The sequence below is a fragment of the Oryctolagus cuniculus genome, chromosome 8 (assembly GCF_051225735.1).
Source record: "Oryctolagus cuniculus isolate XC-2025 breed Fujian yellow rabbit chromosome 8, ASM5122573v1, whole genome shotgun sequence".
Taxonomy (NCBI): Eukaryota; Metazoa; Chordata; class Mammalia; order Lagomorpha; family Leporidae; genus Oryctolagus; species Oryctolagus cuniculus.
The window spans coordinates 66,273,580-66,296,850 of record NC_142874.1 but is presented as its reverse complement, the minus strand read 5'-3'; the positions used below and the strand labels follow the sequence as shown (position 1 = coordinate 66,296,850).

At 39.4% G+C, this 23,271-nt stretch overlaps 1 protein-coding gene across 13 annotated transcripts in view; it reads right to left on the bottom strand.

Moving 5' to 3' along the window:
- Positions 1–23,271, bottom strand: part of MFSD8 (major facilitator superfamily domain containing 8) — a 51,395-nt gene that overhangs the window by 6,134 nt on the left and 21,990 nt on the right. For 9 of the 13 annotated variants that reach the window (XM_051819872.3, XM_051819870.3, XM_089302504.1 and 6 more), the window contains 8 exons: positions 21,198–21,438; positions 20,417–20,530; positions 15,253–15,397; positions 14,401–14,456; positions 8,623–8,731; positions 4,471–4,605; positions 724–827; positions 395–642 (listed from right to left, as the gene is read on the bottom strand). In XM_051819872.3, the coding sequence (XP_051675832.3) occupies positions 395–642; positions 724–827; positions 4,471–4,605; positions 8,623–8,731; positions 14,401–14,456; positions 15,253–15,397; positions 20,417–20,530; positions 21,198–21,438 (1,152 nt within the window). Of the gene's footprint in view, positions 1–394; positions 643–723; positions 828–4,470; positions 4,606–8,622; positions 8,732–14,400; positions 14,457–15,252; positions 15,398–20,416; positions 20,531–21,197; positions 22,356–23,271 lie in introns of all 13 variants that reach the window. The other 4 variants (XM_070047602.2, XM_089302503.1, XR_016211980.1 and 1 more) reach the window with 3 other exon arrangements.

The window sequence follows — 23,271 nt, the reverse complement described above, 5'->3', positions numbered from 1 at the left end:
AAGAAACAAGAAAAGACTGTTGTGTTTTCATCTCTTAGTAGTTCTAGCAGATGAAATTAAGCCCTGATCTAAATTAGACTATAAATTTTGATTCTTACCTAATATCTCCTCTAAGAATGAGTTTCTGAAATTTATGCTTTAGACTTTTTTCCTATGAAACTGATTTTGAGTTCATAATTTCTAAATTAGGTTCCAATAGGGTACTGTTTGTTAAATGTGTGTATATAAATCTTGTAAATACTTAACAAAAGTTGTATTTTTAATTTTAAAATGCTACAAAAAAATTTTTTAAAATCTCTCAAAGCAGCCTTTGTGAAAAACAGAACAGTAGCAAGAATTTTGAGTGCTTCTAACTATATTTCACACAACTGCAAAGTCAGAGTAGCTGGCTTACCTGAGGCTTTGGTCCTAGAATTTTTGAATATAATGTATAGGACATGACATTGCAGGCTGGATAGCCTATCCCAATGAGCACAGCTGATATGAGGAACTGGGCCAGGTGGATCACTGGGGTGTAGAGGCACCATGCTTGTTCAATTGGACAACCAGTTGGTCCTTCACTGTGATCTTCTCTGGGAGATTTCCAAAGACCAATAATAATTTCCCCAAATGTGGTATTAGGGATTGAGTTATTATGTAAATCTATAAAAACAAAATTAGCTCAGTGTATTACTTGTTAATTTTAGATTAATAATAAAACATTAAAATTATGTATGGCTATACCTTCCCACTGAATTTTGGGAAACTGATTTCCCCAAGGTAACAAGATAAAGAAGCCAATCCACACAACGATGAGTCCTCCCAGGAGAATAGCACGCTCACCAATCCTGTTCAAGAACACAAACTCTGTAACTTTAAAATGAAACACTCTGAGTTCTCTTACTTTTACAATTAGAAAAACTATAAAACTATAAATAAAATAGTGTCATGTCACTTAGTGATATATCAAATATGAATGCTAAATATAATTTCCCATTAAACAGAATTAAGAAAAATTGTTGACTTCAGGTGTAGGACAGAAAATGTGGAAGCTAAGCACAGACATCTTTTCACATCAGAAAGCAAAGAAACTATCAGTGACTATGAAGTTATGACAAAAGGACTTAGTCAACTTGAAGAAGTGGCCCCAAATGTTGACAATGTAAAAATACTTTCACTTCCATGTTTATGGCAGCAGTATTCACAATAGCCAAGATATGGAATCAACCAAGGTGTCCATTAATGGATAAAGCATTTAAAAAAACACAAACACACAATGGATTATCAGCCATAAAAAATGAAATCTTGCCATCTGCAGCAAAATGGATGAATTAGACTACATTATGTTAAGTGAAATAAGTTAAGCACAGAAACACATACTGCAAGCTCTCATTTGTATGTGGAAACTAAAAAAAGTTGATTTCATAGAAGCAAGGAGTAGGGTTGGATGTCACGGTACAGAGTTGAGCCACCATTTGAGACTTCAGTAGCCCATATTGCAGTGCATGGTTTGGGTTCAGGCTAATCCATGCTTTCAGTCCAGCTTCCTGCTAATGTACCTGAGAGGCAGTGAATGATGGCCCAAGTGACTGGGTTCCTGCCACCCACATGGGAAACCTGGATGGAGTTCCTTGCTCCTGGCTTTGGCTTGGCCTACCCCCTGGCTCTTGGAAGCATTTGGAGTGTGAACTAATAGATGGAATATCTCTCTTCTTTGTTACTCTGGCTTTCAAACAAATAAATAAATCTTGATTTTTTATAAAACAGAGGTAAAGAGTAGAATAGTGGTCACTAGAGGTTAGGATGGGAGGTTGGGCAGAAGATAAAGGGAAGTAGATAATAGGTACCGAGATACAGCTGCATAAGAGGAATAGTTCTGATGGTCTACAGCACAGTAGGGGGACTACTATTCATAAAGTTTATTACATATCTTATAAAGAACTAGGAAGGCAGAAAGGAATGTGAAGTTCCCAAGAAAAAAGAAATGATACCCGTTTAAGGAGATGGAAAAGCTAATTACTCTGATTTGCTCATTATATTTTATAAATATTGAACCATCACACTGTGCCCCATAAATATGTATAATTATCACATTAATTAAAATAAGAAAAATAAGTGACATTGTGAACACCTATAAAATAATATTGGCAGTGGACTACAACTTATGAAAGTGTTAAAATCTATAAGCTCTATAAATAAAATATTCATTAATCACTTCTTCAGGATGTTAGGGAACCAATCTATTCCTTTTAAATACTGTTAATAAACAATTATTTACTCTGCCTTTCCTATAGACTGTACTTCAGGTAAATCAAACAGCTGGGGAGGGGAAGGTTCTCTTCATAGGCAGTATTCTCACAAGTCAATAAAGGAGTGACAAAGTAACACACAGCCATCACACAGCATCTGCAGGGGACTGGTTCCAGGACCTACCTCAGACACCAAAATCTGCAGATGCTCAAGGCTCTCAGCTAAAATGGCACCGTACTCGCATATAACTTTCATAATCCTCCTATGTACTTTAAATCATCTCTAGATTACATATAATGCCTAATACAAGGTAAATGTTATGTAAAGGTTTAGGCCATGTTTGACATGTTCAGTGGAGCAGTTCTTTTTCCCCTAAATATTTTTGCTCTACAGTTGGTTGAGTTTCTGGATGTGGAACTTCTGAATATAGAGGACCAATTCTACCAGCATTTTGCAATGATCCATTATTCAGTTAGTGGGTCTAGGGAAGGAGCAATGGCCAATTACATTATAGGAAGAGATTAAGTGAAACATTCTATTTCCTCTGATGTAAACACATAATGCCACCTTTACCATTCTTCCCACAAATTGCACCCTAATCTTATCAAGCTTTTAGATGCCAAATATTGGTTTTCAAGAAATAAAGTAGACAGAGGAAAATGCTTCAGAAATATTGCAGTGATGCAATCAGTAAGTTCCAAAATGTGGAAAACTATAGTGCAAACATCTTTTAGCTTGTAAGGAGAAAGAAACAAAGAAACCTATCCATTAAAAGAAAACTAAGAAACTTAAGAAGCTGAGTCAAATGAGCAAACAACATTAAACAAAAAAGACAAAAGAAACACTTGCAACAGTAGAGAAAATCTAAGTATCATCTGGATATCTGATGACATGACAATTTTTGTTGGGGCTGGTGCTGTGGCACAGTGGATTAAAGTCCTGGCCTACAGCAGTCCTGCAAGATATATTGCTGATTCTAGCTTTCTCTTTTATTTAAATAAAATTTTATATATCTCATATACACAGATATGCATATCTGTATATATATCAGGCATGTTTTAAGGATTTCTTCACATGACTACAGCTGTGGTGATAAAATGACTGACTGGGAGGTAGAAGCACTGAATGAAGGTGAGACATTTTTCCAGTTGATATGTCCATTTTCTTTTTTTAATTTCTTTTTTGTCTTTTTTTATTTTCACTTAAAGCCCTCCTGTATTTACACTTTAAATTCTTATAATTTATTGGGAGAAGGAAAAGAACTTTTGTGTGTCTTGCAGAGTCCCAAGATTTTTCATTTCTCAGCATAGAAAAAAAAACATTATTGGCCTCCAACGTTTTGTAGGCATACTTAGGCAGATCTTATTTCTCCAGTGGACATGGAGATAATTCCTAATTTTAGAAGGAATTGGTTCTCTTTGGAATTCAGAATTATTCTGGTTTTAGAAGAGAATTTATGGTTATTAATGTGGAAGTGCAGAATAAAAATAAGTTCCTATTTGGGGTATCTGTTGAAATCCCCAGTAACTCAATTTCCTATTCTGAACAAAACCAGAAAAACTAATGTTAAGATTTGACTTAAAATAGGTGTCTTTCTCACTTTAACATATTTTCATTTGTTTGTTTTTAAAGTTTCCTAAATTGTAGCCTGAATTCTAGCTATACCCTTTTTTTTTTTTTTTTTTTTTTTTGACAGGCAGAGTGGACAGTGAGAGAGAGAGAGAGAGGTTCTATTCTCCTGAAGCAGTCTGCCTGGGTAGAAAGGCAGAAAGATGGTATGCTGTCCCCCTGTGCCTGTAATTTATCTACTTGAATCTGGCCTTTCTGGCCAACCTAATAGAATTTCTTAGAACTTTCCTAGTGACCACCATCAGGTTTAGTAATCCACTAGAGCCCCAAAGTATGAGTCTTCCATTTTCCTTTTCTGTGATATACTTTGTGAAATGATGAGCCTATACTAATAAATGGCCTGTTTGGGCATAATAGAAAAATAAATTAAAAAGTTAAAAAAAAGAATATTGCTTTACCAAAGAAATATCACAGGGTATAAAAATATATTCTCTAGATAAATTTTAAATATGTTTGCAAACTTTCAAGGACTACAACATATAATGAGAAAAATTATTTATCATACTTTATTAAATAAAAACAATTTAAACTATTTTACTAGCACATTCATTTGCATTGTTACTTCTGTTTCTTATTTCATTTTTTTAAAAGAAACAAAAACATCTAACTTACTTCTTGGAAAGTATTTTAACGCCCATGAAAACAAGAACTGCCTCAACTCCAAGGGCAGCAAGTATTATTCCATCATAAAATACAGCTTGTTCTTGAGTCCAGGCATACATATCCATAGTTAACGGTGTAAGGATGCTAAGAAAATCAAAAACATTATTCTTATTTTATTTCAATCATAATTGTTACAACTAATAAACATAAGCTTTAATAATGATACCTACCTACATTTAAGAATTTGCAACCCTTTTAGTGATGATATAAGCAAAAGTATGAACACATTTAAAACATATTTGCTATTACATATATAATCTCCTAAGCTTGCCTATTCATTTTTAGTTTTTTAATATTTTAATTATATGAATAACATAGGCATGTTGCAAAAAACCTGAAAAATACAATAAACAAACTAAATCAATCATAGCTATCATTGCAACATAACGAAATAATGGTTATATTTTGGTTTAAAGTGTCCACTTGACCTGAGTTTGAGTCCTAGTTCCTGACTCAGCTTTCTGCTACTACAAACCCTGGGAGGTAGCAGTAATGGCTCAAATAATTGGGTTCCTGCCACTCTCGTGGAAGACCTGGATTGAGTCTCCAGCTCTCGATTTCAGCCCCTGCTCAACCTCATTCTTGTGGGCATTTGGGGCATGAACCAGCAAATGAGAGCTCTGTCTCTAGGTCTGTCTCTTTGTCTCTTAAATAAATAAGTAATTAAAACAAAAAGTGTCCTGTTTTCAACATAATAATAATGTAACTATTATAACAGTTACATAATATATATAACATATAATAATGTAACTATTATAATTATTAAGTTACTAAAACAAATTATTAAGTTACTAAAACTACTGAACTTTTTGTTTCTCAATTATTTCCTTTTTTTTTAGAGGTTTATTTATTTATTTGAAAGCAGAGTTACAGAGGAAGAGAGAGAGAGAGTGAGAGCGAGCGAGAGAGAGAGAGGTCTTCCATCCGCTGGTTCACTCCCCAAATGGCAGCAACAGCTGGAGCTGGGTCCATCCGAAGCCAGGAACTTCTGGGTCTCTGACGTGGGTGCAGCAAACATCTTCTACTGCTTTCCCAGACCATAGTAGAGGGCTAGATTGGAAGTGGAGCAGCTGGCACTGCAGGCGGCATCTTAGCACACTATGCCACAGTGCTGGCCCCCTTTCTGTTATTTCCATCCCTAACTTTGAAAGTATGTATTTTTCTCCCTGTCTTTGAATGTGACTCTTCCTTTAATATGACTCTGTCTCCTTCCTTACTTTTCCTATATTCTGTCTCCTTCTGTTAACTGACTACAAAATTAAATTATAAAAAAAGGCTTTTTTTCCCTAAAATACAACATTTTGAATTCTAAAATCAGATGAGTTGACATAGAAAATACTTTGGTGGTTTCTCAAAGTTAAACACAGAACTGTCATATGATTCAGCGATTGCACCTCAAAGAATTGAAAGGAGAGGCTCAAACTGATATATCAATATTCATAGCAGCATTTTTCACAATAGTCAAAAAGTGAAAACAACTAAGTGTCCACCAATGGATAAAAGGACAATGTTATTTAGCTATAAAAAGTTAAAAAATTCTACTGAATTCTACAATATGATGAACCTTGCAATCATCATGCTAAGTGAAATAAGGCAGAAACAAAAAGAAAACACTGTATGACTCAGCTTGCATGACGTACCTAGAACAAGCAAATTAATAGAAAAAGAAGGTAGAATAGATGCTACCAGGGACTACATGGATGAGTCTGAGAGGCTCTTGTTTAATGGATAAGTCTAGAATGATAAAAAGGTTATGAAAATTTATAGCCGGCGCCGCGGCTCACTAGGCTAATCCTCCGCCTTGCGGCGCCGGCACACTGGGTTCTAGTCCCAGTCGGGGCGCCGGATTCTGTCCCGGTTGTCCCTCTTCCAGGCCAGCTCTCTGCTATGGCCCGGGAGTGCAGTGGAGGATGGCCCAAGTGCTTGGGCCCTGCACCCTATGGGAGACCAGGAGAAGCACCTGGCTCCTGCCTTCGGATCAGCGCGGTGTGCCGGCTGCAGCACGCCGCCCGTGGCAGCCATTGAGGGTGAACCAACGGCAAAGGAAGACCTTTCTCTCTGTCTCTCTCTCTCACTGTCCACTCTGCCTGTCAAAAAAAAAAAAAAAAAAAAAAAAAATTTATAATGAACACAGTTGCCCAACATTGTGAATGTACTTAATGACAATGAATTTTACATGTTAAGAATAGTTAAAATGGAGCTGATGGAGTTAAAATGTGGTCCTGCAGTGTCAGCATCCAATATGGGCCCCAGCTGTTGCACTTCCAATCCAGGTGCCTGCTAATGTGCCTGGAATAGCAGTAGAAGATGGCCCAAGGGCTTAGGCCCTTACACCCATGTGGGAGACCCAGAAGATACTCTTGGCTCCTAGCTTTGAATCAGCCCAGTTCCAGCCATTGCAGCCATTGTAGTGAACCTGCAAATGGATGATCTCTCTCCCTCTCTTCATCTTTCTGTATCTCTGCCTTTCAAATAAATAAATAATCATTAAAAATATATTTAGAATGGTACATTTTGTGTAATGCCCGTTTCACCAAAAGGTCATCAAAAAATAGATGAGTAAAACTTTTTTTTAAAAGATTTATTTATGGGGCCGGCGCTGTGGCACAGTGGATTAATCCTTCGCCTGCAGCACCAGCATCCCATATGGGCACTGGTTCAAGTCCCAGCTGCTCCTCTTCCAATCCAGCTTCCTGCTGATGGTCTGGGAAGGCAGCCGGTGTTGGCCTAAGTGATTGGGCCCCTGCACCCATGTGGAGAACCAGAGGATGCTCCTGGTTCCTGGCTTCAGATGGGCACAGCTCTGTCTGCAACTCTGTCTCTCAAATAAATTAATAAATCTTTAAAAAAAAGATTTATTTATTTTATTTGAAAGTCGGAGTTACACACAGAGAGAAGGAGAGGCAGGGAGACAGAGAGAGAGGTCTTCCATCTGCTGGTTCACTCCCCGGTTGGCCCCAATGGATGGAGCTGTGCCAATCCGAGGCCAGGAGCCAGGAGCTTCTTCCAGGTCTCCCCCATTGGTCCAGAGGCCCAAGGACTTGGGCCATCTTCCACTGCTTTCCCAGGCCAAGTAGAGCAGCCAAGACTCAAACCAGCACCCATATGGAATGCCAGCACTGCTGGCGGCGGCTTTACTCACTATGCCACAGTGTAGGCCCCAAGATTAAAAAACTTTCTACCTCAATAATTTTGAAAATAAAAATTTCATTGGGGCCGGCATTGTAACATAGTAAGCTAAGCCTCTGCTTGTGGCAGTGGCATCCCACATGGGCGACGTTTCATGTCCCGGCTGCTCCTTTGCTGATCCAGCTCCCTGCTGATGGCCTGGGAAAGCAGTGGAAGATGATCCAAGTGCTTGGGCCCCTGCACCCACTTGGGAGACCTGGAAGAAGTTGGCCCTGAGCATTGCAGTCACTTGGGGAGTGAATCAGCAGATGGAATATCTCTCTCTAACTCTGATTTTCAAATAAATAAATCTTTTTTTTAACAAAATGGAAGGGGGAAAGACTAGTGAAACAGATTTCTTTGTAAGACAGCAAGAGGGGCTGGTGCTGTGGCACAGTAGGTTAAGCTGCCACCTGCAGTGTTGGCATCCCACATGGGCACCTGTTCGAATTCTGGCTGCTCCACTTCTGATCCAGCTCCCTGCTAATGTATCTAGGAAAGCAATGGAAGATGGCCCACATGCTTAGGCCCCTACACCAATGTGGGAGACCTGGAAGAAGCTCCTGGTTCCTAGTTCCTGGTTTTGGATTGGCCCAGCTCCTGCTGTTGTAGCCATATGGGAAGTGAACCAGCTGATGGAAGATCTCTGTCTCTCTCTCTAACTCTTTCAAATAAATAAATAAATCTTTAAAAAGAACAAAAAAAAAAAAATACAGCAAGATAGAGCAGTAAAACTATGCAGAATTAACTACATTCAAGTTTAAAAACATGAAATTTATATATCTTTCACATCATGAGAATAACAAATATGCCTTTCTGGTAACCACAATAGCCCTAATTAACATTGCATTAAGAAATACAGGTTGAGTCGCCAAAAAACAAAGAAATACAGGTTGCTATATAGTCTGATTTACATAATAGAATAAAACTTACGTTTCAAAAAGGGCAAAGATAAACAGAACCACAAAGAACAGAATATTGGTGGCCACAACAGCAACTTGATCAATATTTCCTTGGGGAAACTGAACTTCATCTGTATTTACTAAGGGCAAATAGGAGAAAAATTGTATTACCTATATAACTAATTTTCCTTAGGACAATAAAACAATGTAGAAATTACACATAGAAAATCTTATAAGCAAACATTTAAAATAATTTTTAAACTGTAAAGAAGTTTGAAAGTTATAGGATTTATGACAGAAATAATTTTTAAATGGCATTTAAAAGTAAAGAAAATTTTATCCCTAGAGATATAAAGACTTCAATTATATTATCTATAGAAAATTCTCAGATCTATTTTCTATTTGGTATCTCTCAATTCAAAATAGAAATGCAAGTTAGAGAATTCTGTAATAAAATGATTTTATACTAAATACATTTACTTTAAATTTCAGTTGCAGAAATTTTTCTATCTTACCTAAATCTTAAAATTACATACACTTCATGAAGAACTCAAATAGTTTATTAAATCAGTTCACACTTCTGATTCACTCCAATGGATACATATTTTTTGAATTTTAATGCTATTACAAAATTAGTTAAAAAAATCCTTAGGGTATCATTTGTATTCTTGTAAAGACACAACCAGGATTTGATGGTGGCTTTATAAATTAGAAGAGCAAAGTGACTGTACTGACTTCTCACCTTCAACTATGTAGTTAAACTACACAGGCAGCCCAAGGTATTCCTGATATAACTAAGAAATATGTAGCCATACACATCCACTTTACATATCCCTCAAGCTGTTTTGTAATTGATCCACTTACTCAGCATGAGTCAGGTAAGTATTAGAGGAATGTGTCTATTTATGTGTCCCTCATCGTCTGTGCACTGGCAGGAGGGAAGAGGGTACAGTTTTTCAAAGCACAGTCAGTTTCTATGACTTGTTTCTAACAGTGCCTGCCTTTCTATCTCAGGACTACTGAGAAGGAATTCCTTCTCAATAAGTAGCAGTGGAATTAGTCTGCCCTGCTAGGGGGGGAATTAAGTATCTATGTCCATAGCCGGCGCCGCGGCTCACTAGGCTAATCCTCCACCTTGTGGCGCCGGCACACTGGGTTCTAGTCCCAGTCGGGGCGCCGGAGTCTGTCCCGGTTGCCCCTCTTCCAGGCCAGCTCTCTGCTGTGGCCAGGGAGTGCAGTGGAGGATGGCCCAAATCCTTGGGCCCTGCACCCCATGGGAGACCAGGAGAAGTACCTGGCTCTTGCCATTGGATCAGTGCAGCACGCAGGCCGCGGCAGCCATAGGAGGGTGAACCAACGGCAAAAGGAAGACCTTTCTCTCTCTCTCTCTCTCACTGTCCACTGCCTGTCAAAAAAAAAAAAAAAAAAAAAAGTATCTATGTCCAGATCCTTGTGAAGGGTAAGCCTTGGTCCTTGTGGCCCTTGTGTTATTTTTGACAGACCTCCCCGATTCTCAATCATCAGCTAGAAGCTGGTCATTACTACTTTAAATCAAATCTCAACATTGCCTAAAGTCAGGCTGGAGTTTGCATCATATGCAGCTGGTTTCCTGCAGCTTCTATTCAGTGTTGGTTTTCAATGAGGAATCTAAGAAATGCTGCATAGCAAATTTTCAGGACTGGATGGATAGCCTCATTATAGGAATGTTAAGAAAAGAGTACATTAATATATTGATGCAAATGCTGTGTGATAAGAAATTATAATTCTATCCTGATAATTTCTTTAAGCCTAAATTACTTTTACAATTAAAATAACTATAGAAACTTTAATCAGATATATTTTATCCAATTATTAAAATTTAAAAATCTTATTTTATATAATTATTTTGAAGTTTCTAAAAACCCCACAAAAGAAACAGATCTCTCCTCTTTAAACTCCTGTTTGTGCTTTAGAACAATGCTGTCCAATAGAACTGTGACAAGTTGGAAATGTCCTTCATCTGTGCCATGCAATACATATACCCAAAACTGTACACCTGAAATATGGCTAGTGTGATGGGAAATAATTTCCTGAAAGTACTTCAACTTAAATAGCTGGGGCTGGCACTGTGGCATAGTGGGTTAAGCCTTTGCCTGTAGTGTTGGCATCCCATATTGGCACCTGTTCAAGTCCCAGCTACTTAACTTTCAACCTAGCTCCCTGCTAATGGCCTGGGAAAGCAGTGGAAGATGGCTCAAGTACTTGGGCCCCTGGAAGAAGCTTCTAGCTCCTGGCTTTGGATCAGCCCAGCTCTGGCTGTTGCAACCATCTGGGGAGTGAACCAGCAGATGGAAGACCTCTCTATCTCTCCCTCTCTCTGTCTGTAACTCTGCCTCTCAAATAAATAAATCTAAAAAAAAAAAAAAAAAAAAAAACGTAAATAGCCATATGTGACTAGTGGCTACTGTATTGCACATCATGGTTCTATATCTTTGCTACTCAAAATATGGTTTGTAGACAGCAGCATCAACTCAAATGGCAATTTGTTATAAACTTGGAAGTAAACGAAAATACAGGAACCCAGTTAATTTAAATCTGAGATAAACAACAACTGTTAGTATCAATATGTTCCATGCAATATTTGCAATTTCAGTATAGCAATGTCCTATGAAATATTTGGATCATATTTATACCAATTTGTTGTTTATTTGAAATCCAAATTTAACTGGGTAGAACATCCTAAAACACTATTCAATTTTTTTTTGAGAGACAAAGAAACAGAGCTTCCATGTACAAGTTCACTACCCAAATGCTCCAGAGCTGAGAATTCAACCCAGGTTTTCCATGTGGATGGCAGGGACCCAACACTTGCTGCCTCCTGCATTAGCAGGAAACTGGCTAGAGTCAGGAGCAGAGCTGTGACTCACACTCAGGCACTCCAATATAGGATGCAGGAGCCCTAAATTTAAATGGGTATCCTGAATTTTATCTGGCCCTACTGAGGAGGCCTCCCCACCCCAGGCTTACTGAATGAGAATGTTCATTATTTTTTATTTATTTATTTGACAGGTAGAGTTATAGACAGTGAGAGAGACAGAAAGGTCTTCCTTCCGTTGGTTCACTCCCCAAATGGCCACCACGACCGGTGCTGCGCTGATCCAAAGCCAGGAGCCAGGTGCTTCCTCCTGGTCTCCCATGCGGGTGCGAGGGGCCCAAGCACTTGGGCCATCCTCCACTGCCTTCCCGGGCCATGGCAGAGAGCTGGACTGGAAGAGGAGCAACTGGGACTAGAATCCAGCACCCATTTGGGATGTCAGCGCCACAAGGCGGAGGATTAACCAAGTGAGCCACGTCTCCGGCCCGAGAATGTGCATTTTAACAAGGTTCCCAGGTAAATCCCCAAGCACATTAAAGTTAATGAAGCACTGATCTACATTGTTATCCCCCTTCCGAGGTCTTTAAGACTGCTTCTTAGCTATCCTGCCTTTCTCAGTACCTCAATCTTGTCTTCTTAACTACAGATAGTTCATTGATGTTAGCATCCTATTTTTCATCTTTTGAAAAGGTGGCTTATAACCCACTGCTAATACTTCCCCATCACTCATCCTGTCGTTCTTTTTACTTGGAAAGTTTTCAGACATTCTCACCTATCCATCCTCCAAATCCAACAACATTTGCTGCACTGGACTCATCTATCCATTCTTTCCAGTCTCTCCACTGTCTTTGCTGCTGTAGTGCTTTTCACTGGGCAACTCTCAAATTTGTTTCTCTAGCTTTGACCTCTACTGCCAAAATTGCAAATGCCTCTGGGATCTTTTTATATTCTTAGGTAACAGTATACCCAGCTTGGTCCAAATTAACTCTTCTTTTCAACCAACCTTTCTTCCTAAATATTTCCTCTCTCTCATTATTCTGGTTATCTAAAATCAAAACCTGGCAGTTGTGGTGAGTGTTTGGCTCAGTGATCAAAACCTACCTGGGATGCCCATATCCAATATTGCAGTACTTGGGATCCAGTTAAAGCTTCATTTCTGATTCCAGCTTCCTGCTAATGTACACCCTGGGAGGCAGCAGGTGATGGCCCAAGTACTTGGGTCCCTGTCATCCATGTAGAAGACCTGGACTGAGTTCCAGGCTCCTGGTCAACCTGATCCAGCCCTGACTGTTGTAGGATTTTGGAAAGTGAACCAATGAATGGAAAATTCTTTCTTACTGCCTGTCTCTCTGCCTTTCAAACAAATAAAAATACATAAAACTTTTAAAGATGGCAGACATCATAAACAACTCCTACTAATCCTTAATATTCTTTATCTATCAAGAATCGTGTGTGTGTGTGTGTGTGTGTGTGTATGTGTATGTGTATTACTCCTTATCCCTTCTCCATTCTTAGTCACTGCCCTGGCTCAGGTCTTCACACGTCCAGATTAATTTCTGCCTGAAATCTATTGTTGTATCTGCTTCCTAGTTCAAAAACTAACTGTAGCTCCTCATCACTCAGCTCTTACTCTACCACATCTGTCACTATTTCTGTTGTGAAAATTAAATAAAATGGTTATAAAAATACTTGGTAAAACAAAACTGTCTGTTCCACAACTTTGCAAACACATTGCATTGAGATGTATTCATTCATATGTCAGGTTACTTCCTAAGGAGGGTATAAACAGTACCTTTATAACAGCTTATTTAATAAAATAGACCTACTTACCAGATTGGATACCTACTTCTGCATCAGAGAAAGATTAAAGGGTAAAAATGTATATTTGTAAAGTAAACCAAAATAATAAAATTTTAAAAGAGAAACCCTATTGATTCTCACAATCAAGGGAAACAAAAAGGCACATTTAGTAATAAAGTTACTGAAATCATCCCAAAGATCTCAAAGTGTTTAGGATATTGGCTATTTGAAAACAATATAAAATGATTTTTAGCAATTAGTTTATCCTTGCCAGTCATGAACACCAACTAGCTGATATGGACAGGCCTTTTTTTTTTTTTTTTTAATCAATTTAGGGACTGGCACTGTGGTGCTATGAAACAAGCCACCACTTGCAATGCTAGCATCTTATATTGGCGCACCAGCTACTCCACATTTAATACAATTTCCTGCTAATACTCCTGAGAAAGCAGTGGAGGAAGGCCCAAGTACACAGGCCCCTGCCACTTACACAGTAAACCCAGACAGAGTTCCTGGCTCCTGACTTGAGAATGGCCCAGTCATTTGTGGAGTGAACCAGTAGAATGAAGAAAACTCCCTTACTCTCACTGCCACTCTCTCTCCTTTTGCCTCTGTTGCTCTGCCTTTTAAATAAATAAAATTTTTAAAGCTTTATTTATTTATTTGAAAGTCAGAGTTACTGAGAGAGAGAAGGAGAGGCAGAGAGACAGAGAGGTCTTCCATCCACTGGTTCACTCCCCAGTGGCCGCAACAGCCAGAGCTGCGCCGATCTGAAGCCAGGAGCCAGGAGCCAGGAGCTTCCTCTGGGTCTTCCCACGCGGGTGCAGGGACCCAGGGGGTTGGGCCATCTTCTACTGCTTTCCCAGGCCATAGCAGAGAGCTGAATCGGAAATGGAACAGCTGGGACTCCCATATGGGATGCCCGCACTGAAGACGGCAGCTTTACCTGCTATGCCACAGCACCAGCCCCTAAATAAATAAATCTTAAAAAAAAAAAAAAAAAAAAAAATTTGGGTAACTTTCTCCTTTGAAGATCTTCCCAATTATCCACTATATTGTCCTCAGAAGCAAAATCCAAGTAAACACCAAACAGGCAGAATCACTGGAACTACATCGATAGTATTATAGTAATCTAGTCAAACAGGTTAATAGTACCTTCTTCAAAATTAACATTTTTATATTGTCGTCCTGAGTCATCCACACGATGTTCTCTTAAAAAGAAAAACATATATTGCATCTATAAAATGCTTAATATAAAAATGGTTTAAATTTATTACTAGCATCCTAATTTTTTCACATTCTGATATACTTTCTTTGACTGGCTTCTGAGTAATGGAATTATTACCAGCTCAATATAATCAATAAGGTTAAGATAAAAGTTGTAATTCTTATCATATTATCACATAAAATGAAAAAATTATGCAATTCATCCAAAAGCACACATGAATTACTGGAGTCAATATGTTAAGTTTTTCAGTAATTTTAAACATTAGTTACACAATGTCTTTGGATAACTGGATAAAGTACTCTAAAAAATATAAAGTAACAAACTTCTGAGTTTTGGAAAATTTCTTTTAATACATAAGAGAAGAGATGAGGGGCTTCAAAAAGTTCACAGAAAAATAGATTTAAAGGTTAATAAGAATTTTCCATAAACTCTGTGAAGCCTGGTCATACACATTATAAGTAACTTTCATATGTAAGGCTGATACTAATTTATTAATCTATTTAACATGTTTATTTCATGCCACTCTCCTACTAAGAAACATGGTAACTCAAGACCAAACCTTGAATATTCAAAGACCTTTATAACCTGTTCTCATTCATCAGGTTTTTTATTATTTTAGTTGTCAGTACTACATGCTTTAGCTGATTAAAAAATATGAACACAATTACAGACATCAAAAACAAAATAAAGACATCATAGGGATACTTACCCTGCAATAATGACATAGTTTGTTAAATTTCACAATCTACAAAATTAGTTCATTATTTCCATCTAATTACCTTAATACAGTAAGGATCAGAATAATATTTAAAACTCCCAGGAAGGCGCCAAGTAAAACTGGTGCTGTGTACATGTTTATCTGCAGCTTTATCGCATCCCATGTTACACCTTTTTCTCCAATGAGTGCAAAACAAGTCTGAAAAACTTATTAAAATGAAAAGTACAAGACGTTATTACATAGCAGGTATAGGCTGAACAAATGTAAAAGATTTAGCACAGAATTGAAGGTGACATTATGGAACCATCCTCTACATCACACATTCTCCACAGGGCCAAGAAAATGAAGTGAGGGAGGGAAAACAACATTACTCTTTTACTGGATAAAGCATAGGTAAACAGACAGTATATAAACATGTATGACAGATCTTTAGTATTAAAATTTCATGGGATGGAGTGATTAGTAAAAGGTGAAAGATTTATATGATCAGAAGAGAAACCAGAGTATAAGGTATGTAGTGATTAGTAAAAATTGTCTAAAAATTCTCCTTAGGGAGACAATAATGAAACAAAGGTTCAGAAACACTGATGTATATACATTCACAAAGGATTATATCTAAAGCTGCCTGTCAGTATCTTCTTTCTAAAACAAATCCATAGAAAATTTGTTATAATTTAGTTTAATCAATTTCATTATAAGAAAAAAAATCACATTTTAGGTAAAATATTCTATTACTGTGTGCATGGCAACTAAATTATATCTATTTAGTCTTATTTAAATTCAGTTCTATAGTAAAAACAGGATTGGATTGTACTGATTTACTCTCCTGATTTAGATTCTGTATATGGCTCTGTCAATAATTTGCATACAATCACATGGTGAGGATTAAGTCAGATACCGCTCCTAAACTACACAGCGTAGTGCCAAGCACCTTGTTAAGCCTTCAACAAATGTTAGTACTTCATGAATAGTTACCGTGATTGCAAAAGTCATCTAATATATTATGGCTTACAATTACTCACCTATAGCACAAAATTTTATGAGATAATCTTCAAAATACTTTTAAGGTAGTCAGCGATGTTTATTAAGAAGTTAAGTCTATATTAGGTACTGCAGCAGATAACAAGGTAGTGTGATGAATAGAAAAGGCCCAGGTATGTCCTATTTTACAATATTGCAGGGCCCAGCACTATGGCGTAGCAGGTAAAGCTGCCACCTGCAGTGCTGGCATCCCATGTGGGCGTCGGTTCTAGTCCCGGCTGCTCGTCTTCTGCTCCAGCTCTCTGCTATGGCCTGAGAAAGCAGAAGATGGCCCAAATCCTTGGGCCCTTGTTCCTGAGTGGGAGATGTGAAAGAAGCTCCTGGCTTCTAGTTTCAGATCTGTGCAGCTCAGGCCATTGTGGCCATCTGAGGAGTGAACCAGTGGATAGAAGACCCCCTCCCCTGCCTCTCTCTAACTTTGTCTTTCAAACAGAATAAATAAACCTTTTTTTAAAAAATGGCAAAGGGGCTGGCACTGTGGCTCAGTTGGTTAATTTTCCACCTGTGGCACCGGCATCCCATATGGGCGCCGGGTTCTAGTCCCAGCTGCTCCTCTTCCAGTCCAGCTCTCTGCTATGGCCCAGGAAGGCAGTGGAGGATGGCCCAGTGCTTGGGCCCCTGCACCCAAATGGGAGACCGGGAGGAAGCACCTGGCTCCTGGCTTCGGATCGGTGTAGCGCCGGCCGTAGCGGCCATTTGGGGAGTGAACCAATGGAAGGAAGACCTTTCTCTCTGTCTCTCTCTCTGTCTATAACTCTGCCAAAAAAATAAAAAAAAGGCAAAAAAATATGGCATCAAGGTTCAATTATTCTACTTTTGTACATATATTTATTCCAGAATACTAAAGAAAAGTATTAGATATGGTGAATAATGAATTAGATTCTCTCCTATTGAGAGAATTAACATTTGGTTAAACAAAGAAATAATCAAAATTGAGGATGAAGAAGAGGTGTTAAAGATAACATAAACTGAGCTGGACTCCAAGTGATAATATTCATAACTGCAATATCTAAGGCATAAACCAGTTATATAGTTTCTCCATATTATATATTTTAAATATTTCTTTTATTTATTTGAAAGGCAGATTTACAGAGAGAGAAAGAGAGAAGGAAGAGACAGGGAGAGCAGTCTTCCATTTGCTGGTTTACTACCCAGATGGTTGCAATGGACAGGACTGGGCCATGCAGAAGACAGGAAGCAGGAGCGTCTTCCAAGTCTCCCACATAGGTTCAGAGGCCCAAACTCTTAGGCTATTCTCTACCGCTTTCCCAGGACCATTAGCAGGATGCTGGATCAGAAGTAGAGCAGCCAGGACTCAAATGGCCATATGAGATGCTGGCCCCCTTCCATATTATTTATGGAATTAAATAATTAATTTCTCTACTCAGCAGAAAATTAATTTGCCTTGGGGAAGTATTAGGTGTGGGGAGCAACTGGGAGCAACTCGGACTAGACTAAGTTACTGGAATTAAGACTTATTCTATGCATCTGCTTTCCCACAATATGGCGCTGAGAAGGGAGTAACAACTTCTATGCAGCTGCCTCTCGCCAGCTTGAGTGATGACCTGCAGGAGCTGATCCTGCTCCTGATTGGAGGAGAGCAGCGTACTCGGCGTGTGGGTAGCAGAGTTGGGATTGGTGGAAAAGGACTATAAAGGAGGAGAGAGACAACATGCACCAGGAACATCTGTCTGAAGGAACACCTGTGCAGCCCCCGAGAGAGCCAGCCGACGGTGTGCCGCTCCCCCGCGGAAGTGGGGAAAGTGGCTAGGGGGAACCGCCCTTCCACGGAGGTGGAAGGGACGGTAGCCAACCCGGGAAGAACCAGCAGCAAACCCGGGGAGGGCCGAGCAGACGAAAGAACAGCGCAGGGTCCTGTGTCGTTCCTCCACGAAGAGGGGGAGCAACATTAGGTATCATTAATTTTTTAAGTTTATTTTTTCATTTCATTTGAAAGTCAGACAGATCTTCCACATACTGGTTTATGTTTCAAATGCCTGCAACAGCCATGCTGGGTGAGGCCAAAGCCAGGAGCCCAGAATTCAATGTGATGTCACAGGGACCCAAGTACTTGGGCCATCATCTGCTGCCTCCCAGGGTGTGCATCAGAGGGAAGGTGAAATAGAAGTGCAGTAGCCAGGACATAAACCCAGGCACTCCAAAATGGGATGTGGGCATCCCAAGTGGTGACTTGATCACTGCAAATGGGTGGAAGCTCTAGAACAAAATAGTAAGCCTTTTTAAAAATTGTTCAGGGGGCTGGCGCTGTGGCGTAGCAGGTTAATGCCCTGGACTGAAGCACCAGCATCCCATATGGGTGCTGGTTCTAGTCCTGGCTGCTTCTCTTCCGATCCAGCTCTCTGCCATGGCCTGGGAAAGCAGTAGAAGATGGCCCAAGTCCTTGGGCCCCTGCACCCACGTGGGAGACCTGGAGGAGGCTCCTGGCTTCAGATCAGCATGGCTCTGGCCGTTGCGGCCATCTGGGGAGTGAACCAGTGGATGGAAGACCTCTCTCTCTCTGTCTCTACCTCTGTCTGTAACTCTGTCTTTCAAATAAATAAAATAAATTAAAAAAATTATTCAGGGATGGGTAGTTAAGACACCTGCATGCCATATCAGTGTTGTTGTTTGAGTCCCGGCTCTGCTCATGATTTGATCTTTTTGCTAACAAAAACTCTGGGAGGCAGCAGTAGCGGCTCAAATTTGTAGGTCCCTGCCACACAGGTGGAAGACACAGATTGGGTTCCTGGTTGTAGCTTTGACGTGGCCCAGCCCTAGCCATTGCAGGCATTTGGAGAAAAACCAGTAGATGGGAGCTCTCTCCTCCTGTCTCTCTGCTTTTCAAAAACAACAACAAAACACAGTTCTTCCATTTTCTTTAACTTTTGAAAAGATTTCCCATTTACTATCTGTGTGACCTTGAACAATTTACTAAGCTTCACTATGCCTTGGCAACCTCATCTGTAAAATGGAACAAATAGTAATGAACTTAGGGAACCACTGTCAAGGTAAAATGAAGCTAACCTCACTACTGGAACAAAAATATTAGTTTCCCAGGGCTGGTGTTGTGGTAAAATGGGTAAAGCTGCTGCCTGCAAAGCAGGCATCTCATAGGGGTGCCAGTTAGTGTCCTGGCTGCTCCACTTCTGATCTTGCTCCCAGCTAATGGCCTTGGAAAGCAGCAGCAGATGACCCAAGTGCTTAGGTCCCTGCCAACCACGTGGAAGACTGGGAAGAAGTTCCCAGTCCTTTGTTCAAGTTGGCTCAGCCCTGGCCGTTGTGGCAACTTGGGGAGTGAAACACTGGATGGGAGATCTTTCTCTCTCTTTCTCTCTCTCTCTCTGTCTCTGTAACTATGACTTTCAAATAAGTAAATCTTAAAAAAAATATATTAATTTGGGGAACAATGCTGTGACTTAGTGGGCTAAGTCTCCATCTGTGGTGCCGGCATCACATGTGGGTGCCCATTTGAGTCCTGGCTGCTCCACTTCTCATCCAGCTCTCTGCTATGGCCTGGGAAAGCGACGGAAGATGGCCCAAGTGTTCGAGCCCTTGTGGGAGACCTAGAAGAAGCTCCTGGCTCCTGGTTTTGGATCGGCTCAGCTCCAGCCATTTTGGCCATCTTGGCCATTTGGGGAGTGAACCAGCAGATGGAAGATCTCTCTCTCTCTGTTTCTCCCTCTCTCTGTAACTCTGCCTCTTAAATAAATAAGTATTTTAAATATGTCAACAACAGGAGTCACTGTGCACTTACTCCTCATGTAGGATCTTTGTCCTTAGTGTGCTGTACATTGAGATTTAATGCTATAACTAGTACTCAAACAGTATTTTTCACTTTATGTTTCTGTGTGGGAGCAAACTGTTGAAATCTTAATGTATGCTAAACTGATCTTCTGTATATAAAGAGAATTGAAAATGAATCTTGATGTGAATGGAAGGGGAGAGGGAGTGGGAAAGGGGAGGGTTGCGGGTGGGAGGGACGTTATGGGGGGGAAGCCATTGTAATCCATAAGCTGTACTTTGGAAATTTATATTCATTAAATAAAAGTTTAAAAAAATGCATATATTAATTTCCCACTTTTTCCCTTCAGTTACCAGATTTTACACCTAGACTTCATTTAACATTTGAATCTTAACAGTTCTCCCAATTTAGAATCAAGCAACACCAAGTAGAAAACACTTACCTGGACCTAGAATAAAGCCTAATGCTTGACATGTGCTTGTATTTGCCATGGAACTTGTTCTTTCCTGAAGGGAAGTAGCACCAGCAATATATGATCTAACAACAGCTACATTTCCTAAGAAAAAAATGTAACAATCCAAAGTGAAAGAAAATACCGGTCAGTTTATAAAATTAAACTTAATTTGGCTCTATACAGAAGAAATATTGGTCAACAATATGGTCACTATTTCCTCTAAGCACATAAGATTTTTATTGAACTCATCAATCAATGGAACTTAGTACTTTATGGGGGGACTGAGTAGCACTTGTCTCCCCAAACCTCATACAGATGCTTAAACTCTGAGGTCGTGCTGTTAATGGTTGATGGAGTAAGAGACTTGATCTAATTATGCCTGTAAGAGGTGGGCCTTGTGAGTTATTTAGGTCACTGGGGACATGCCCTCAGAGGGTGGTTCAGACAGGGTTGATTATTTGAGTTCAAGTTCTCTCTGCTGCCTAGCTCATCATTCTTTCATACCACCATGACCAGCGTCCACCAGGCACCAGACTACTGGGCTGCCTGGTCCTCAACTGTTACCTCCAAACTAACCTGAAACAAACCTTTTCCTTCCTCAGAAGTTCCTCACAGGTATTTTCATTAAAGTAATGAAAGGAAGACTAATACACACAGTTAAAGTACTGAATTAAAAGCAAAAAACATAGTGTATAATAACAGCAAACTTTTTTCATTATTAAACACTGAGAGTGTTTTCATTATTAAACAATGAGAAAAAACATATTACCTGCTCCAAATCCCACCAATCCACGAGCAACCAACATGTAGTATTTATTATGAGAAGCTGGAACGTGGACATATGCATAAAGGCAGTTGGCTGCCACCGAAATAAAGATGGAGACAATGAGAGGTTCTTTTCTTGGCCTATGATTAGACCATAAGCCAAATATAGGTGAAGCTACCATTTGGCCAAGACTAAACGAAGCAATAACCCAGCCCAAAAAACTTGCATCGGCTGTCTTATCAATCTGCAGGAAAAAGTACATGCTTTAAGAATTGTTATGCAAAAAAGATTAAAAATTAAAAATCTAAATACATTAGTCTGACCATGAACATTTTCCTATTAAAAAATAAAAGTGATTCAAATATTTAGGTTCTATAACACTACTACTCATAGTAAGCAATTCAAACATCTGACAACACCATCAAATGAGCTAATATTTGACCATATACAAAGAAAAATGCTTGGAAAGCTTCATATTTTAGAATGACTATGGAAGTTAATAGTTCATAAAAATCTTGCTAAAAAGGTTATTGGGGGGTAGCCAAAGTTGTGGCATAGTGGATAAAGCTGCCACCTGTAGTGCCAGCATTCCATTGGGCACTGGTTTGAGTCTTGGCTGCTCCACTTCCGATCCAGCTCTTCTGCTGTGGCCTGGGAAAGCAGAAGATGGCCCAAGTCCTTGGGCACCTGCACCTGCATAGGAGATCCGGAGGAAGCTCCTGGCTGCTGGCTTCAGATTGGCTCGGCTCAAGCATTTGTGGCTACCTAGGGATTGAACCAGCAGATGGAAGACACTCTCTCCCTCTCTCTTTCTCTCTCTCTCTCTGTAGCTCTTTCAAATAAATAAATAAATCTTAAAAAAAAAAAAGTAATTGGGTAGGTATTGTGGTACAGTAGGTTAAACTAATGCTTTGTATATCGACATCCCATATCTGGTCCTGATTCAAATTCCAGCTACTCCATTTCCAACCCAGCTTCCTGCTAATGCACCTGAGAGGCAGCAGATAACGACACAAGTGCTTGGGTTCAAGTGCTTGGATTTCTGCCACTCATGTGGAAGATGTGGATGGAGCTCCTGGCTTTGGCCTGACCTAGCCCTGGCTGTTGTAGGCATCTGGGAACTATACTCACAGATGGAAGATCTGTTTTTCATCTATCACTCTGCTTTAAAAAAAAAAAGAGAGAGAGAGAGAGAGATAATTACACTATATACAAAAGCATCCTTAAAAATTTCACAGAAAATGCATTTTATGAAAAAAATGTAAAATTAGCAGGGAGCTGGATCAGAAGTGGAGCAGCCAGGACTCTATCTGGTGCCCATATGGGGTGCCGGCAATGCAGGAGGCAGCTTGACCTGCTACACCACAGCACCAGCCCCAGAAAATGAACTTTTTAAACATAGAGAAAAATGGTAGAACAATTTAATAAGAATGGTCTTTTCTTTCCTAAAAGTATACTTAAATAGCTTATGATGCAACTGTTTTGGTACATTTTCTTTGCAGAGATGAGAAGAGTGAATTAGCGTGATACTTCCTATTTAAAGGGTTAGCCCTAAACGTAGTTTTTATTTTGGGCATTCAGGATTTCATTTTCTACCCCTAAGTATTGCCTTTAGTTACTTTGGTCTTCTCTATTTGAATATAAAATAATAATTTCATGTCATATAAATTTTAAATTAATTTTCAAAATAGTAATAAAAATTCTAAATGTTAAGTGTGTAGTGGTTTGAAAACAAAAGGATAAACATGTCTTCTCAGCATACCAACTGATCACAGTCAAGAGACCATTTCATGGACAGAAGTGAGATGACTTGATGGTGGTGCTAAGGATGTTTTGTTTTCTGTTCATGAATTAACATCATTAACTCATTTGCTAGAACCTAAAGGGAACTTTTATTTCAGTTGCATATTAGTTTAAGAACAGTTTTTATGTTTTTGAAAAATTTATTTATTTTAAAGGCAGAAAGAGAGAGAGACGGTTTTCCTTCTGCTGGTTCACTCCCTAAATGCCCATATCTGAAGCTAGAAACCTGGACTCATTCCAGGGCTCACATATAGATGGCAAGGACCCAAGCACT